At 40.4% G+C, this 20,249-nt stretch overlaps 1 protein-coding gene across 1 annotated transcript in view; it reads left to right on the top strand.

The window, feature by feature from the left end:
• Positions 1–1,972: 1,972 nt before the first annotated feature.
• Positions 1,973–20,249, top strand: part of abch1 (ATP-binding cassette, sub-family H, member 1) — a 34,805-nt gene continuing 16,528 nt past the window's right edge. Inside the window, exons 1-10 of the mRNA XM_083988069.1 lie at positions 1,973–2,279; positions 6,033–6,181; positions 7,489–7,648; positions 9,435–9,589; positions 12,320–12,427; positions 13,571–13,664; positions 17,819–17,893; positions 18,222–18,402; positions 19,200–19,296; positions 19,402–19,570. Coding sequence (XP_083844195.1) covers positions 2,199–2,279; positions 6,033–6,181; positions 7,489–7,648; positions 9,435–9,589; positions 12,320–12,427; positions 13,571–13,664; positions 17,819–17,893; positions 18,222–18,402; positions 19,200–19,296; positions 19,402–19,570 — 1,269 coding nt within the window. The 5' untranslated portion in view covers positions 1,973–2,198. The remainder of the gene's footprint in view (positions 2,280–6,032; positions 6,182–7,488; positions 7,649–9,434; positions 9,590–12,319; positions 12,428–13,570; positions 13,665–17,818; positions 17,894–18,221; positions 18,403–19,199; positions 19,297–19,401; positions 19,571–20,249) is intronic.

Below are 20,249 nucleotides of genomic sequence, written 5' to 3'. Positions count from 1 at the left end.
ATCCACCCTGTTCCTCTTTCTATCTCCTGCACTTCTGAGTTTCCCCCCGGTGATGTGAAGAAACACTCATATGTTGTGGTGTGAGGTTGTGTTGTACAAATAAACTCACAGCCTGTATGAACGTTTCCTCCTGTGGTGTTTGGGTGTTTCTAAACTTCATTAATAAAGACATTGTGACTGGTAACATCTCTTCAGAGCCATGTGAGGCGAAAGTTGATGGAGTTGTTCGTGCTGTGAAGAAACTCGTTATTTGATTCATTTTCTTGACAGATGAACCATTATAAACAGATAATATTTATACTAGTTTCCTGTAGTTTCAGGAACATTTCCAACCTCAACTAAAGAAACTATTTTCCAAAAGCTCCTATGTGATGAGTGTCTTGTTTTGTGCCTCCATCTTGTGGTGTCTGTGGGTACTACACCATCAATGGGTCTCAAAGTGGGGTCAAGGGGGTCCCCAACTTTTTCTTGAAATTTTACCACTTTTTTCTAGAATTTTTCAACTTTTTGTTTTTTGAGAAATGTTATTTATTTATCAGAAATTTTACCACTTTTTTCTAAAATGTTTAAACTTTTAAAAAAATTATTTATTTATTTATTTTTTAGAAATTTTACCACTTTTTCAAGATTTTTTTTAATTATTATTTTTTAGAAATTTTACTACTTTTTTCTAGACTTTTTTTTGAGAAATAATTTTATCTTTTTTAATTTTTAATATTTTTCTTTTTGAAATTTTACCACTTTTTCCCCAAAAAAGTTTTTGAGAAATTTTACAATTTTTTTCTAGAATTTTTATAAAACTTTTTTGGGGGAAAATTTTTGCCACTTTTTTCTAAAAATGTTTAAAAGTTTTTGGAGAAATTGCACCACTTTTTTCCAGAAATGTCTCTACAATATTTCCACAAATTCATACCATTGGCCATAATTTGAACGTACATTGACTAAAAAAGAAACGTTCTTCAGTTTCAGGACAAATATTTGTGTATTTCGGGTGTTTGCTTCAAAACTTTATCCAATGGGGGTCTGCGGTCTAATTTGTGTCAATTTAGGGGTCCTTGATGTAAAAAAAAAAAAAAAGTTTGAGAACCACTGATCTACATCAGTCCCAAATCTTTTTTCCCCCCCAGAGCCCTGATGGATGGAGGCAGATGTCTGGGATGGAGGCGTGGGAACCAGCAGATCTAGACTTTTCGCCTCATTTCAAGACAAGTTGTACACATTTTTTTATTTAACTCCCTAATTTAAGTGTAACCCTGTCAGAGTCGTCTAAATGAAACAGGGCCACTGAGGTCACTGTTTTTGAAAAGCAATATTAATACTGTAAAATGACACTTAATCGCCAATTTGATAATTGATTTACATTAGTATAAGAAAAATAACAGGTAGCTAACCCTTTAATTTACAGGCCGCTAATTACGTAATAATTACGTGATATTGTCAAGAAATAACAAGTAATTGCATAGTAATGTCAAGAAATAGCCTAGAAATAACGGTCATTTCATAGTTATATCATGTTTTTCATAAAGGAATGATATTAGGCTACACGCTTTTCATGCTTTGAATTTTTGGGGGATGGCCAGAATTTTTCTCCCCCAAGTCTTTGTAATTGACTGATGTTTCTGCTATACTACGCAATCAATCTTTATCTCTTGGCTATATTTCACAACATTACTGATAAGTCAGTGAGATTGACCGTTATTTCTCGGCAATTTCTAGACATTATGACGCAATTGTTGTTTCTTCTTGGTTATTTCTTGACATTATCACGTAAAAACGGCCTGTAAATTAAAGGGTTAGCCTACCAAATAAAAAAATAAGAAGCTGGACCTGATCAATGCAGATCAATTTACATGTCCAGAGTCAGCCTGATACTTTTTGCAGTGGAGATCCAGCTCCTACAGCTACAGGTGCCTTCACGCGTCTGCAGGCATGAAGGCAGCCCCCTATAGATGAGGGTCTATAGGCGCCCCCCGCCCCATGCATCAGTCAACCACCTGAACAGCTGAGAAAACCCAGCACAGTTTGTCTGCTCTGACTGAATCTAAGAAGAAGAAACTACATTGTCCTAACTTTGACGATAAAAAGTCCATCTCTCTCTCTCTCTCCATTCCGCCCTCCCTCTCCATCTCTCCGTCTCTCCATCTCTCCCTCCTCTCGCTGTCTCTCCTCACTGACTCTCCTCCCTCCTCCCTGCTGCCATGGCCGCGGAGGCTGCCGGTCGGGATGATGCGACGGCCGGACCTGCAGACGCAGACTGCACCGAGATGGATGAGCGCCGGGTAAGATGCTTTAGGATGAATTGGGAGATTGTTTTTTAAAATTGCATTTGCAGGAAACGTTTGAGGACGGAGCCTCTCTTTACCCAGCAGCAGCAGGCCTGCCCCCCCCTCCCCAGTCTCTGCAGCAAGATGGAGAGGAAACTCTGCAGGATGCACGATGCTGCTGCTGATGCTGCTGCTGCAACCTGCGCGACTGCTGGTTGTTGTTGATGGCGCGATGTTCAGCAGGAGATTGAAGTTTAACAGGGGGACATGGGCTTTATCGTTCAAGCAACAGGGTTTAGATGGGAGGAGGAGAGAGAGGGAGCGGGCGAGAGAGGGAGAGGGAGCGGGAGAAGGAGAGAGAGGGAGAAGGAGAGAGAGGGAGAGCGCTGTGCACCACACGACCGCTGCAGCGCTCACATCCTGTGACGCGCTGATGTGAAAGGGAGAACTGAAAGCGCAGCAGCTGCTCCGTCCCTCGGTCGCTCGGTGGATGTATGTACTGTAGGCTACCCCGGCTCTCAGCTTTATAAATAGCCCGACACGACAGAGAGAGAGAGTGGCCACCGTTTATCAGTTGGTGCATCGGGAGGGGAATGTGTCGCAGTCGCCGCGTTTTGCAGCTGATTCCCGGGAGGTTTTTCAGCGCGCCTGTCGAGCCCGTTTTCTTCCACTTGGCGGTGACGCAAGTTAAAGGCAACAACTTGGCAGGCAAAGGTAGGAATTCTTCCTGATCAGCAGAGCAGAGCGGTGTATGAATGAATGAATGAATGAAAAAGAGAGAGGCTTTGTGTTGCAGTTTGAGGTCGCAGTCACTCACTACACTATCTGAGGAAAGTGTCAGCAGAGGGACAACGAGTTGTTCTCTCCAATTACAGCTCAGTGCATCAAGAGGATGTCAGCTGGAGGAGTGCGACCGCAGATAGAGCCTCTCTGCACACAGGACGGACTTTATAACTATTATGTATTTGGACTAAATAGTTTTTAGATTAAATTAAAAAACTACAAGTGTCCAGAGTCCAACATTAGTTAATGCAGCAGAAGTTTTATTTCTATCATACTAAAGAGTAGGCTATAGTCTTGTGGAGAAATTTCTTGGTAAGGATTTAGTTCCCAGATTTTCATTATGTTTCCCCTCAAGTTATTCAGGGTGGCATCCAATATAACCAAAATAAACATACACGGGACAGTATTTCAGGTTGGGATCATCAACATTTGTTTAGTAGACATCTTGAAGATTGTAAAAAAATATATATAAAAGTTAGAAAAAATATATCAATGGGGTAAATCTTTTGTGTTTATTTTAGTTTTTATGTACCATACATGATTTAATCATGGCAATCTCCATCTCTACCAATTCCTCATGCCAAGACAAATAGAAAATGGGGTCAGTTGTCTCTGTAGGATGTATAGTCCAGGAGCTATATAGATGGAAATTGTTCATTTTTCACAGTCGGAAATCCAGGATGGCCATAAAAGATGGTCCAAAAAAAAAACCCAAAAAGAAAACATGCATGTGATGGGACAATAATTTGTGCAGGGATCATCAAAATGAATTTACCAGACACCTTAAGGATTACAAAAAGCTAAGTTAGAAAAATAAATCTTTTGGGTGCAGTGTGTGAGAGAAGCGGGTATTCCTCAGAGGAAAGCATCCGGTCCTCCACCTGCCGCCACCTGAACTGAACTGAACTCAACCTGTTCTTCCACTTTGAATTTCAATGTGTCAGCTGATTATCACATGCTCGTCTTAAACTGTTGTCTTCAGTCTGAAGAAACACTCATCAGCTGCTCTTCATCCTTTCCACTTCTGCATTTTTCGCCTTCTGCTTCACTCGTGGTGAGTGTTAAATGCTTAAATTTACTCACTTCACCCTCCAGTGACCTTATGCGATGTGACATTTACTGTCGGTGGCGTGTTTTCCTTAAAGACTTTATCTCTTTTTCCGATCATAATGTCACCTGTCAATAACAGATCTTACTGTAACTGGCTTTTGAAACCAGCAGCTTGTCTTCCTAAACAATCACAACCACTGAGTAGTTTGTATAGACTGCAGGCGATATCAGTGTTGATGTACAGTATATATTATTTTTTATTATTTTTTGCAGATGTGGGCTATGGTGCCAAAGGTGAGGGAGGGGTAGGGCACCAAATGCATCAGATTATGCAACACAATCTGCCTAATCTCCTTTTGCTAGAAAATGAGAGATGCTGGATTAAAGGAGGGAGTTAGTTAGAGACTGAGGGGGGAAACCCATGAAAGAAAGCTGTTATTAGAGATTACTGGGCAAAGGATTGTTGTACGACCCAGATACTTTGTCTGTCGGACCCTGACAAGATGCACAAAGACAACCAGGAATATCAGAGTTTGTGTGTGTGTGTCTGCGAGAGAGAGAGGATGTTTGTTGTTGCTCGAGCTGAGATTTCACCTTGGGACCTTTGGGTGAAAGGTGAAACTAATAGTTTCACTCTCCACTTGCATTCTTGGAAGAAAAAAAAGAAAAAGAAAAGACTAATCTTGTGGTTTGGTGACTGGCAGGAATGGTTTGCATTTTCTCTCAGCTGCTTGCAGCAAAGCCTTTGTAAACCACCATCACTCCCACTGATGGAGTGAAACACTGTCAGATATTTCATATGTAAATCTAAATCTGAATACTACTCATGATATACAACAAGTATATGGAGAATATGAATAGTTTATTGTCTGCTGTGGTGCTACATCCCTCTGTTGTACGTTTTCTTTACAGCGTTGTGCCTGAAATTACAAGGTTTTATTGATGATGACATTTAATTTCTATAGGAAGCAACTCGCTTGATAGTGAGAATGAATAATGTTTCTTGATTGAATGGGATGGGACTTTAATCGTTGAGTTTAGAGTCTTATATTCAACAACACATGATTTGTGAGGTGTTTTGCTGCAACATGTTACTTGTGCAAGTTGTTGTTCTGCAGAGGATGTGTGCATTCCTCAGCTGGTTTGATATGCATGGCAGCTCGTCCCTGTATACGATTGCATAAAAATAGGGAAGGAGTGGAGGTTTTCGTGCCAGATTCCTTGTATGCATGAGCAATGTTTGGCTTGTGAAGCTGATAGTAGATATTGAAACTGTTTCACCATGCTGGGTGATCAACCAACTGCTGCCACTCTGTTTAATAGTGTAGTTAATTGATTGTGTGACGATAAAACAACAGAGTGCAGCAGCAAGTCATACAGCATATTTCATGTACAGCTCTCGGTTTAATGCCTTTAAATCACATGACAGAGCAGAAAAAGGGAAGTAATATCGTCCAGTCACACTCAACTTTGGTTCAGATTTGTACATTTAACATATTACAGTAGGTTAATAGAGTAAATACGGTACAGTGAATTATGTTACAGCTCCAGGAAACATTTTGGATTAAAACAAGGACGCTTTATATTCTAGCTTCATAATATTTCCTCATTCATTTCCATCACATTCGGTGGTGGAAAATATGCACTTTCTTCTGCTCTCCTTGCAAAATACTTGTCTCAAACAGCTGAGCATCAGGCCTTAAAAGCAGCTCAGCACACAAGAAGAGACTCAAACCTTCATAATGTATGTGCACATGTGACAGCACTTGTGCATGTGGTGAATAATGGAGGATGAGTGCATCTGTTATTGTATTGTTTTCCTTTGCAGTGATATGATGAGTGACTTTTCTCATTGGCGAAATCTGAGGAGACACAGCGATGAATATACAGTATACTGTCGCTGGTACAGTCTTTTTCTCTCTCTCTCTCCTCCAGCTGAAGGAGGAGAACATGACGGCTGATGTGGAGGCCACTCTGCCTGCTGGACAGGGGGAGTACGCGATCCGGTGCCGGGACGTGTGCCGGTCGTACGGGAAGCTGAAGGTCCTCAGCAACCTCAACCTGACTGTACCACAAGGCCAGATGTGAGTAGAGCGTGTAGACTGACTCAGCAAGGTTGTTTGTTTTGACTAATCTGACATTTGATACTTGATTCAATGGACCTAAACTATGTTAAGAGATACAACCACACCCTCTACTTTACCTTTGGCCTCTAAAGGCACAAGCATTGGCCTTGGACATGTCAGTGGATGTAGATGCAAATGAGACTCACATTCTTGGGTGAGGTGTCCAGCACTTGACTGGAACCAGTTCACTCCAGCTTTCTCCTTTTGTCATGTATCTCCTGACCGATCTCTTTACTTTAACTTCACCTGTGAATTTACTTTGTCTCCTTTAAGCTGAAACAGGAAAATTCAGTCACAGAGAAATGTATAGTATGTAATCTTAATGTGCATTTGTTGTAAACAAATGCACATTGCCGAGAGGAGGGTTAGCAAAACAGCGGAAAAGCGACCGGACTTGCATAGTTCCCCTTTAAGTTCCTAGAAGAATTTAGATTAATAATGCTACGGTGGCCCTGAGAGCTCAACGACACTGCAGCTTCAGAAAAAAAAAAACACATAAAAGACTCAAACATGCTGCAAATACAGAACAGGAATTCATCAATTTGACAACTAATGCACATTAGGATAATCACAACACTTGCAAACTGGCCACTGGGTAACGCTCAGTCGCCTTTTTTGTTTCTCATGACCTTTCTCGTCAATTATCTATCATTTATCTGCTAAGCAGGCTTCATGTAGGTGAGCAGGGTCACTTTTCTCACACGTACCTGAATTTCTGAGGTGACAAATGAAAAACGAGGAGAAACAGAATTCAGAAATATATAACTGAGCGCATGAGCACAATAGATTCAAGGTTCAAGATTCAAGACAACTTTATTAATCCCTTAAAGGGCAATTCCATTTGGCGGCTCGCACACCACATGCTCATAGCACAAACACATAACAAAACAGAGAAACCAGGAAAGAAAAGAGAAGTCTGCTAGTTACATGTAAGGAATATGAATAAATAACTTCATTAAAAGTAGAAATTTGAATAAATATCACCATTGAAAGTACATCTCTATATCTCTGATATCCAGTACACACCACAAGCATCAGTGTATAAATAACTACAGGGAGCTGTTATCTGGTTATCCTAAATGTTTATATAGAAATGATCTGTTTCTATTGTTCCCTCTGATAAGCTGTCATGCCTGGCTGTTCACTTCACTTATTTGAAATATGTTCAGGGCTGGGACTGTGTGACATCACCAGATTTAAACACTTGAATAAACGATGAACAGAAACGACCTGCCATGATCACTCACTCGGATTCTGTGTTGCAGTTATGGCCTTTTGGGCCCCAGCGGATGTGGGAAGACCACGCTGCTGAAATGCATCGTGGGAACTCTGAAGATCTCGCGGGGCCACATCTCCGTGCTGGGGAAGCCGCCTGGATTCCCCGGTCACGATGTGCCAGGGAGGAAGGTTGGATACATGCCACAGGTAAACAACACGTTGAAAAAGTCATGTGTGTGTAAAGTTTGAATCAAAACCTGCACAAGAGCATTCCAGTCTGTGTTTGTATTCATGAAGCTGCTGCAGCGAAGTCGCCGCGGTGTCCACATCGGCGACGAGGGGATTAATTAAGTGCCTTGCTCGAGGGCTTCTTTAATTCCCCCTCTGTTGCAGTCAGTGAGCTGGACCTGAGTGCGTCTCATTACTGTCACAATGGATACCTGATGAGGCCGATAACACACATGGCATGTTCCCTGTAGGAAGTGGTCTGTGACCCAGAGAGGAGGAAACGCGACACCTCGCCTGGTCCCCAGTTTGCAACTGTTGTGCCGCTGTGGTGAACTTGGCTTGTGTCTTTTGTTCTGATGTTGCAACTAAAACGGGATGCCGGCTGGCTTTAATACATCCAGTTCATTTTAAGTATTCAACCCTTCGAGACTGCATACATGTACAGTATTCTTCACTTGGTAAAACCAGACGTTAATCCTTTCAGGTATGGGAGTCAAAGGTCTCTGAAAGCATCTGTGCAATGCAACAGCCTGATAAAACAAATACAAACATAGTACTGTAAAGTGAATTTGTCTTAGTATTTCTGCTGGTGTTTTTCTGTGCTTAAAGGGATAATTCAACATTTTGGCAAATTGGCCCATTGCCATAATCCCTATAGTCATAGCAGTAGGTTCATTACCTTTAATTGTCGGTGCAAGCTATTTTTAGAACGCCGGAGCAGAGCTGCGAGCTGCTCAGAGCTACGCTATGGAGGCTAATGGGATTTCTTGGTTTCCCTCATCAAACTCATCAAATACACAATCCAACAACTCCAAAAGTTGTTGGATTGTGTATTTGATGCACATTCACCACGCTATGAGATAATCAAGGAAGGTTATGAGATGGAGTTGTTTCCGAAGCAAATGCAGAGACTGCTTGCCGGAAAACTGCCCCCGACGGGAACGCGCATCAGCGGTTTTACATGAATTTACCTCTAAAACGACTCTGTCTGGTAACGTTCAGTTATTATCTCATAGCGTGGTGAATGTGCAGGTCACAACTTGTCCACCAGAGCGTTTTGGAGTTGTTGGATTGTGTATTTGATGAGTTTGATGAGGGAAACCAAAAAATTCCATGAGCAGCCCGCGGCTCTGCTCCGCCGTTCTAAAAATAGCTTGCACTGACAATTAAAGGTAATTAAAGGTAATGAACCTACTCTACTACTATACTACTACTACTATATGGATTATGGCAATGGGCCAATTTGCCAAAATGTTGAACTATCCCTTTAATCCTTTCAGGTATGGGAGTCAAATGTCTCTGCAAGCATCTGTGCAATGCAACAGCCTGGTAAAACAAATAATGAAGTGAATTTGTCTTTGGTTGCAATATTGTAGATGTATTTCTGCTGGTGTTTTTCTGTGCTTAAGGAAAATGTTGTTATTGTTTTGAGTGTCTGTGATCAGATATTTAGATCTTTTGACAATTTAAATCATCTTATCAATCATCAAAGATCAGAAAAATAACTAAAGACTCAAGTTGAGTGGTAAACTTCAGAGCACCACTCTGAAACTGTCAGATATTTAAAGCTAGGGTCAAATATATAGACGTTCAAAAGAGGAAATGAATGTTGTTATTCTAGTAGGCTATTGGTAAGAAATGAAGGTATCGCATTGACACTAGTGTGGACAGAAAAGCGGTACCTCTCTATGTTTATCTATTTTTACCTGCAACCTTTTTTAAAGAATATAACACTCACACACACATATACCTTTGTGTTGCACAGGAGTTGGCCTTGTACAACGAGTTCACCATCGGCGACACTTTGACCTTCTTTGGCCGAATCCACGGACTGACGTGGAAGGAAACCCAGTCGCGCATGGACTTCCTCATCGACTTCCTGGATCTACCTCAGAAACACAGCCTGGTCCGAAACCTCAGGTAAAAAACAAAAAAAAAAGTGTTATAAAGAGGAACTATGCAAGATTTGCACCTTAACTCATTCAGTGCCAAAAACGAGTTTCGACAAGTTTTTGTTTTTTTCACTGTTTATGCTACCGAACCAGCATGAACGGGCGGCCAGAAGCGGTGTTGCCAACTTGCCGAAGTTCTCGCTAAATCTGGCGACTTTCCAACCTCTGTTGGCGACTTTTTTGTTTTTTCAAAAGGGACTAGCGACAAATCCAGCGACTTTTTACTGATGTTGTTACAAACATTTCTGTTTTGGAGACTCCGATGTGAACCGCAGCTCATGGCTCTGCTCCGCCGTTCTAAAAATAGCTTGCACTGACAATTAAAGGTAACGAACCTACTGCTAAGACTATAGGGATTATGGCAATGGACCAATTTGCCAAAATGTTGAACTATCCCTTTAAGGGCAGTGTGAATTGATTGCACTTAGGATAAAGGAGCATTTTTTGTACCTGTTTGTCCTTGGGAACCACTTTATGAAGCGAGGTAAATGTGAGTTAGGGTTAGCTGTCTGTCTCTACAGAGATGCCCGTGGACTTTGACACATGAATTACACTAAGTGACTCTGCACACACACACACACATACACACAGACACACACACACACACACACAGACAAACATAATCCCTCTCTCCACCATAGACCATAAACCCCAGCGCCCATAAAACAATATTGTGCGATAAGGAGGCGAGCCAGTCTGATGATTATTCCTGCCGTAGAACGATGTTGCGTTACGTTGATTTAGAAGAGGTTCATCACGTCCCTGTAGCATTAACATAGACTGTGTTGCTATGATACTTACTGTGTTTACTTTGCCCTGTGGTGCAAATTATTCAGTGTGCAATGCAGTTGGGTCTTATTTACAACAACTCCCCTCTTGTGATTTATTAGTTTAATAATGCAAAACCATGCATGGAGCAATCAAAAGTAATCTCCACTAAGCTTTTAGGATAAAATTATACTTCAAATGTAAAAAAGTTACTACTTATAAATCTGATCTTTACAAGGCTACTACAGAGCCACTGTCTTGACTCTGTCACTGATTAATAACTGGAAAAGGGAAGAAAGTTGGCGCAGAGTTTTTAATTTCCCCCTCCAGTTTCCACTATGCATCACGTTTATTGCCCCGTTAAACAAATGGTCTGCAGAGCCTTGTTGGCTTCTGGGAGTTTGTGGCTCGATTCAGAGTTTCCATCTCCCTTCGCTATCGGCTTTACACATTTCCACAGAACAAAACCGAACATAAACACGTTCTCAAGCCATAAAAGGAAACAAACCAGCAGCACGAATTAAAAATAGAGCATTTGGCGTATCATCAAATACTTCTGCTGCATCTCTGCTTTAACCATTAAGTTATTTTTTGATTGTTTTTCTTTATTTTAGTAAAAAAAAAAAACCTCATGTTTACCTCGAGGCTCTTGTATATTCTACAGTTATTAGAGGAAAAGTAATCAGCTCTTGTTACAGATCATGATTCACATCCCTGATTCATTACAAAGACCCCTCTGTTTTCCTGGAGAGGCCCCTCGCAGCAGCTTTCATTAGCACTTCATGTAATATTTATGTCATCTGTGGTGTAAGAACCCGTCATGTTACGGAGCTGCAACTCAAAAATGACCAATGCGTTATTTATTTTTTATTTTGCACGGTGGCGTCATGTTGAAGATCAGTGGTGTAAATGGTTATCAATGCTGCAGCTTCACACATTATCAACTTCATCAACCTGACCATACAGTGTCATGCAAATGTTCAGCAAGTGGAAGATGAAATGATCTCCAAAAGGACATAAAGTTACAGATGACACATTCCCTTTATATTTGAAACAATATTGTAAATATATGTAAATATGTATGTTTGAGGAGACTGATTGTTAATTGACTAGTGGAGAAGGGGTAGGTTTAAATAAGCATATGCTTCATCCTACTCCTTTTCGGACATGTTGGGTTCACATTTTACTTTTTTGTGTTACTCATACATGTTCAAAATAAAGCACAGCAAAGGAAACAATATCATTTTTATTTTTATTTTCATCTGTTACATTTTCAAAATGACAGAAGAGGAAAAGGGCCCACAGCAAAGGTTTGTCCTCCCTAATAGTTAGTATCTACAGTAGCGTGTAAATAGTAAATATCTTGATACTTTGGTCAAAGTTATCTGAGAGCTCAAATCTTTGGGGTTTCCCGTTCTTTTGCAGGCTGCTGCTTTGTTTCCCTTTTTCACTCTAAAACTGCAGAAAACAAAAATAATACACTGATATTGCTTCAAATATTGCAAAAAAAAAGTGTTTTTAATGTTTAACTTTTATCTTCCACTTGCTTAATAACTGTTCACATGAACAGAGATTTTGAGCAGCGGTGCCCAAACTTTTACATACCGCTGTATATTTGTAGATACAGTAAAATGAGATGAAACTTCCTCCTCCTGACATCCATCTCTCTCTCCCTCGCTCTTGTTTTTGCCTCCGTGTTGTCGGGCAGGTCGGTCTTGCAGGTTTTGTCGGTGCTACAGTACCACCTCTCTCAGGAGTGAGCGGTATGCACACAGAACGAAGGTGGATCATCGGTTACGCAACAATTAAGAATGTGGACGGAGGAGTCGCCTCCATCGACCTCTGACTCCTTTCTTTCTTGTTATTCTTTCTTTCTTTTTTCCTGATGTGTCTGTGTCTGTGTCTGTGTTTGTGTTTGTGTTTGTCACAGCGGCGGTCAGAAGCGCAGGGTTTCTCTGGGAGCAGCTCTGCTCCAGAACCCGGAGCTGCTCATCCTGGACGAACCCACGGTCGGAGTGGACCCTGTGCTCAGGGCCAAGTATGTACTCAACACACACACACACACACACACACACACACACACACACACACACACACACACACACACACACACACACACACACACACACACACACACACACACACACACACACACACACACACAATCAACATTAGTGTCTGCCAGCCATCTGCCATAAATCAAGCAGGTCCTGGTTTATTTTTGTGGATGTTATATTCAATCTTACATCAACAAACATGTGAAGCTTTGACGTTACTGTCACGCAGTGTTTAGTCTAAAGTGAAAACACATCTTTTTTTTAAACAAGAGCGTGTGAACGAGTGCAGAGCTGTTTACCACTGAACTGTAATGTCCCCATAACCACATAAAAAGATAAGACATTGAGTTGTAATGTGATCAAACAATAACCAAGGCCCCGACATGAACTGTGTTATGTCACAGTGCTGATATCATATCGACCTATTGTCTGTCTGCACTGTGATATACTGTAATTCACCTGGCTGTAAATGCTCTTCAAAAGATCGTTGTCCTAACACTGACATTATTGGATTAAAGTTTCCCTCAATAACTTCTCCTCAAACTATTTTAAATCGACCCTTGAATCCTTTCTAAATCATTTCTTTTTATCTTATTAGTGGGGAAACACTTGACTTTAAATTCCTCTATTAAAACATAAGTCATTCAAAACAATATAATGATGGTGGAAGCAGATTTAAGGCCATTTTAAACAAGTTTTCATTAATTTACAATCTAATTTCTCATATGAAAACACATTTTACACTATTCATGAGCTGTTTATAGAGGAGGAGGTGATATACTGGTTACACTTAATGTTTATATACTGCCTAATGTTAGATTGTGGTATATTGATCGACTTGGAAACACATTGGCTTCACTATTTGTTTGTATGTTACAGAAAATCAAGTCAGAAACCTTTTTTCCCCCTCTGAAAGCCCGCTGCCCTGCCTCAGTGTGTTGCTCCAATCTCATTGTGTAATCACGCCACAAAGCTTCTTCAGCTCAGACGGTTGGCAGGCGAACGAACGGCCGCTGGAACGAGCTGTGAGCTTTTCCAGGCTGAGATTTTTAAGGAAAACTCTCTTCTGAGTGTTATGTAATTTGTTTTGGTTTCTTCTGCCTTCTCCTGTCTCTCCCTCTCAGGATCTGGCAGCATCTGGTGGACATCGTGAGGACGGGCAAAGTCTCCGTCATCATCACCACGCACTACATAGAGGAGGCCAGGCAGGCCAACGTGGTGAGATAATCATCCATATATACATGCACTGAACCTCAAACTGAACCCACGACCGTCAACATATACGAGATAAATTAAGCATGAACGCACGTGCACACTCGAGTCGAGAGCATCCAGGAATACAGCCGTGAAATCAAAGGCATTGAAGCCCCTTTAGAAACAATGAGTCTATTCATATTTATTCTATGTGAACTGAAGTTTACTGTTCATCGGTTTTGACAGGACGCACAAAAGCTCAAACTGAGCGAGAAAACATCCTATAGGTTCTGTATAGAAGCTCTGTTGTGCCTTTTTTACAAACAAAAATAGGTTTGCAGTTTATTCTTATGGTTCATGAAACAGTTTAAATTATAGTTTGCTGACTGCACACTGCAAAAACTCAAAATCTTACCAAGAATATTTGTCTTATTTATAGTCAAAATGTCATTTATAGTCAAAACAAATCTAATTATATTTAAAATAAGTCTCATCACAATAAAAAGTAGCTTTGTTTTAGACACTTTTTACTTCTTTCAAGCGTATTTTCACTTGAAATAAGTAGAAAAATCGGATAGTGCAGCAAGTTTTTCTTTTTTATTACAAGCACAAAAAACTTGCTTTCACTGGCAGATTTTTCTACTTATTTCAATTGAAAATTTGTTTGAACAAGTGAAAATGATCTAAAAACAAGTTCATTTTTAGGTGATGATTATTTTAAGTGGAAAGAGATTAGTTTTTTGACAAGAGATAAGACAAATATTTTTGTTTTTACAGTGTGTGAATCCCGGATATAATAACAAATAGCTCCTTTTAACAAGCATAATACTTATCCTGTGTCATTTTAAACTATTAAAAAATACACAAAAATAGCCGCTATGTTGCTTTGGACGGCATTTCCCTATTCCCCATTCACAAGGGCAGTTAAATTTGGGCCAATCTCACACTCAAACACACGCACACGCCATCCTGCTGCTGCTACTGTACCACATGTGTATTAATCCCCTGCTGAAAATAGTCCCCAAGCAAACAGATGCAGCACTCACTCCTTTCTACTCCTGTTAATTAACATTAGCTCTTTTGGTTTTGGCTCTCACAGTCAGATAAATATTGAATCACTCCTCCAGCCTCGTCCTCTCTCGGTGACATTGATACGACTGTAATAGATTGTTTTTTTTTAAAGTCAGATTGGCACACAAAGGTAATCAAGTTTATTGCCCGTCGTGATTATATAATCTTTATTATCTGATCACGGTGCAATGGGTAAAAAGGAACCGATCTGGATATTGGACCTGGAAAAAGTTTGCAAAGTTGCAAAACTACACAGCCAACATATAATATAACACACGGACTGTGAAAGAGAGAAGAGGAAGTAAAGCAAACACACTTTTTATTTTTTCCACAGTCTGTTTATTGACATTTTCAAATTAAGGACAAGACCCAAGACAAAGACCAAGGAGAAGAAACAACTCGACTATATAGAATTGCAGAAATGCATTAACAATAACAATAACAATACAATATAAAAAGTAAAATAAAACAAATAACCTTGACCTTCATTGGCCGCCACAGTCAGGCCTCCAGTCGCCCCACGAGTTCATTCACTGTTTCGCCCACTAATCCTCTTTGTACATGAAATCCATAAAGTTCAAAAAGCTTTACAGTTGTAAGTTTGTCCTGTAGATTAGGACTCACAAGCCACAATAGTTTTCTTTTTTTATTCTGTTTAAAGGTGCAAGTCGTAGTTTTGACTTCATCTGGAGACAGGAAGAGAAAACTATTAACATTTCATGATCAAGTGGACGCTAATTTGTTCTGAGATTAGATTTTTAATAATCATAACACAACATGTTTCGGTTTTAGTTTAAATTACGTTTGGGCTAACATACTGTTCATATTCGCTTTAAGTCTGTGTGTCTGTGATGACTTTAAGGAAATGTGCAGCAGAGGCGAAACAGATTTGAACAGTTGTCTGAGACTTTCGGAAGCTGAAATTTCACTTCTCTGTGTCAGTTCCCCAACGCAGATCAGTATCTGTCGTGTAGCTGAACAAACAACTGCCTCTCGACTTCCTAAACCTCCTCCACCTGCTTCGTGCAGCTGCAACGTGTGTGAATGTGGATGTTTGAGTGAGGTTGACAGATTTTATACTAATTGTTTCTGTGAATTAACATTAAAGCCTCAAAATTTTACATTTTTCATGCATCATTTACCAGTTGTAGCGTGTCACGTGTCCTCAGTCTGGTTTTCGCTGCAGAATATTTAGTCTCATGATGGTTTCAGAGCCGTTCTAAGAAGCTTTTCCTGCTAAGAGTCAGAAAAAAACGAAATATTCGTAATTCAAAACAAACAATTCGCCGTTTGAATGTGGGGTTAAAAGAATTTCCAAACATAATCCAGTTCAAAAAGAAGTACAAAGAAATGATTTTCAATATGTAGAGGAATGAGGGTGTGACAGTCACAAGGTGCTTATTAGTTATTTAATTATTTGGGGTATTTACTTACTTATTATTATCTGTTGCTCTGTTGGTGTTACCTTCAGTTGGTCTTTATACTGTATATGCCTATATATTAGAGTTAAGAGAGATAAAGATTAGTGATAATATATAAGAATAAATACAGCTAAATTAATTTATAGATTAACTTATTATAATGACAAGGCAGCTTGATAGTTAATTTATGAATAGTGGGTGGGAGTGAATACGTTTCACTTCCCACTCCTTTTCGGATATGAAAAATCCAATTATTTTCATTTTTCATGTGTTGTCTTTGCAAAGTATTTATTTGTCATGTCTGTCCATTTCTTTCTTATTTCTTTTTACGTGTCTGAAATAAACTGAAACTAACTAACGAACTAACAATCTGTAAAGACAAATCTGGTGAATGCGGACGAGAGAGGGAAAAAAAAGCATGTGTGTCACTCTTTTTAAATAATCCAATGTGAACGTGTCGACCTGTGCGGTTTCTAGATTTCAGTTCAACAGGTCACAGTTAATCAGCTTGTTTATAAAAGCGTTTGTGTGTATTTGTGTGTGTGTGTGATATATTCAAGCTGAAACTCAGACTGCGTAACTCAAAATGAGGTCGGAGGTCATTGTGCCCCCTCCTCGCTGATGCAGCTGCATGTAAATACAGAGCCAGAAACTCTGCACTAGAACCGGTCTGACGGCTCAGCAGCTCCGTGATGTCTCCATCCAGGGTTAAACCGTACTTGTAGGCGGGTGGAGGCCGATCGGACCGACTGAGGGGGATTCCACTGATTTATTTCCGTTCTTGCAACTCGACTGCATGTGTCACCTTTGACAGAAGTGTGTCAGGTTAAAACACAAAAATGCATCACTACACTGCAGAGGAATGAGATGCACTCGGTCGCCTCAACACGTTTCTGTTATTGTTTCATCAGTAAGACTCAGTGTGGTACAAAACAACTCTGTTTATGGGCTGTTTGAACCACTAAAGAGATCGATGGGATGAAAAACAAATCAGTCAATCTGCTGCTCTGTAAATGGCTGCTTGTTTAATGTATGAAGACTCAATTAATAAAAAAAAAACAACAGCAACGCGCTCAACCCTTTAAAAGTATAAATGGCTGCTGAATCCTCAAAACAAAAATCCACATAAAAAAAATGACAAAAAGCGCAAGACCACACTCCAATTTAAAGTATTTATTGCCACACTAACGTTTAGGAAAAAAAGTTTTCCTGATACACGCTGACGAAGGGTTTTTCCTGAAACGCTCATGTGGCAATAAATACTTTAAATTGAAGTGCGGTCCTGTACTTTTTGTAAAGCCTATTTTCTATGTCAGTTAGACAGAAAATAATGTTCAAGCATCACATTTGTCAGAAAAATGCTGTTTTTCTTTTATTATTGTAAAGTAAATCCAATATTTGTTTGGGTTATGCTGTAACATCAGTATTCATTCCAATATTGTCTCTGCTGCTCAATTATACAAAATAACAGCAGTTCAATGTACTTGAAAACAGCAGCTTTAATAATATAAGCTGCAATTATTGTCCTCAAAGGAAAACATGACTCAACATTTAAGTTATTCCTCACTCAGATATCAGAGAAGTGAAGATTTTTCACACTTGCAAATGCAGTTATAATTGTGTGACTCTGTTCTGTTTATAAATAACTCTGTTCTCTTTTCTTCTCCTCTTGTCTCTGTTCTGCAGGTCGGTCTCATGCGTAACGGTCACCTGCTGGCTGAAGGTCCTCCTGAGGCCGTCATGAAGCAGCACAGTGCGACGGTGAGTATTAATCCCCCAGTGGACGACGTGGACACTGAAGGACACTGTGTTAGTAGGGCAGGAACTATAAAGCAGCAGTAGTTCATATTATTAATGTTGTTGTAACATGAAGTGAAGATGAAATGAAATTATCTCAGACTGAATTTATGAGCACATTTGAATTAGTAAATCCTGAGCTGCATGGATGAGATGTCAAAAGCCACTCGACAGACACAGAAAAACAAAAATAAAACAGTTGCACAGTGAAAAAGAAGTGAAGTGGTCCCTGTTTACCTGCATCATCCTCCTCCTCATCATCATCATCTTCGTCTTCGTCTTCATCCTGCAGACCCTGGAGCACGCCTTCCTGCAGCTGTGTGAGACGTCGGACCAGGTCGGCTCCAAGCGGGGGTCCAGCCCCCAGAGCGGCGCGCTGGAGAACAGCCAGTCCTTCGAGAGCGGACGGGACGAGAGCCGACCGATTCTGGCGATCGGATCTGGAGCCGCAGAGGAATTCCCCAAATATTCAGGTGCTGATCTGATGCATTAAAGAACTTATAGATGTTATTTCCACTATGGAAATGGAAATCGTATGTACAGAGGGTAGGATGCATGTATTACTGGCAAATCTATGCATTTTGTCAATCTCTTCTTTCTTTTAATTGACCAAATGAATAAAATTTCATAAGCAACCAATATCTGAAATTGGTCACAATTGCAAAGATGATTATTAGAATATAAATACTGAATATTAAATACATGAGATTGAAATCCCCTGAAAGCACTGTGTCAAATCACAATATTGCATGTCATCATCCTCTTTCTCTCTCTGGGTCTTTACATTATCAAAAATAAAATCAAAATGCATTTAAAAAAGCGGCTGGTTCAGTTTCAGATATGAAACTTCTGGACCAAAAGCTAAACGACAAAAACAAATCAAACTCCATCTTCCTAAACATTCACTGCTCTGCTGTTATTTGCCCTTTGAAAAACTATTATAACACCACTTCCTGGTGCAACAATTGTGATTTTATCAAACTGCATTTCATGCACAAGGCAAACTCAATGTGCTTTACGAAGGTTAGAACAATTATAATACAATGCAATAATAGTGCAAACAACAAAGAAGTGCAGAGCTTTTAAAGTTTAAAACAAGACAAAACAAAACAAAATCGAAACAGTATCACATACACATATTCCTACATACATGCACGCAGACACATATGGGTATACACGACTTTATAATCGACTAAGGAGTCTGTTAATGACATGTTTATGGTTAAAATCCTCTTCTTGATTGGTGCTCCTGTGTGTTTTGACTGTCCAGCCGACTGGAAGGTGCGAGCCAGACACATGCTGCCAAAGTGGAGAAACATCACGTCGCTGATGATCAAGACGTTGGTGCGGATGAAGAGGCTGCCGGGGTAAAACGCTGTTAACGATGTTTATCAACATCAGTGATGAACAGCTGAGGCCGACGCTCTGAGAGTTCCTCGCTCCTCATCATCATCATCTTCTGTGTTTCGCAGCTCGTTGTGTTTCCAGTTCCTGCTGCCCGTCATCCAGATCTCTCTGATCTGCCTGTGCGTCGGAGGAGATCCGCAGGGGATCCAGGTTGCCGTGGTGAACAACGAGACCTCCCCCTCCGCTTACAGCCAATCGCTGCTCTCCTTCCTGGACAACACCAGCGTGCACCAGGTATTCACTCATTCAGCTGCCACGAGACACAGAGTTATGTATCTATTGATCTTCTTAGCTCCGTGTTCAGATTGTCATTTTACTTAAAGGGTTAGTATTTGACTCCCATACCTGAAAGGATTAAAGGGATAGTTCAACATTTTGACAAATTGGCCCATTGCCATAATCCCTATAGTTTTAGCAGTAGGTTCGTTACCTTTAATTGTCGGTGCAAGCTATTTTTAGAACGGCGGAGCAGAGCCGCAAGCTGCTCAGAGGCTCATAGGATTTCTTGGTTTCCCTCATCAAACTCATCAAATACACAATCTAACAACTCCAAAACGCTCTGGTGGACAAGTTGTGACCTGCACATTCACCACGCTATGAGATAATAAGGGAACGTTACGAGAGTTGTTTTAGAGGTAAATTCATGCAAAACCGCTGATGCGCATTCCCGTCAGGGGCAACTCTGTCTCGTAACGTTCTGTTATTATCTCATAGCGTGGTGAATGTGCAGGTCACAACTTGTCCACCAGAGCGTTTTGGAGTTGTTGGATTGTGTATTTGATGAGTTTGATGAGGGAAACCAAGAAATCCCATTAGCCTCCGTAGCGTAGCTCTGAACAGCCTGCTGCTCCGCTCCGCCGTTCTAAAAATAGCTTGCACCGACAGTTAAAGGTAATGAACCTACTGCTATGAC

Source organism: Trachurus trachurus, assembly GCF_905171665.1.
Source record: "Trachurus trachurus genome assembly, chromosome: 15".
NCBI classification, from domain to species: domain Eukaryota; kingdom Metazoa; phylum Chordata; class Actinopteri; order Carangiformes; family Carangidae; genus Trachurus; species Trachurus trachurus.
Note: the sequence above shows the minus strand (reverse complement) of the source record. Positions and strands in the feature narration are given on the sequence as shown.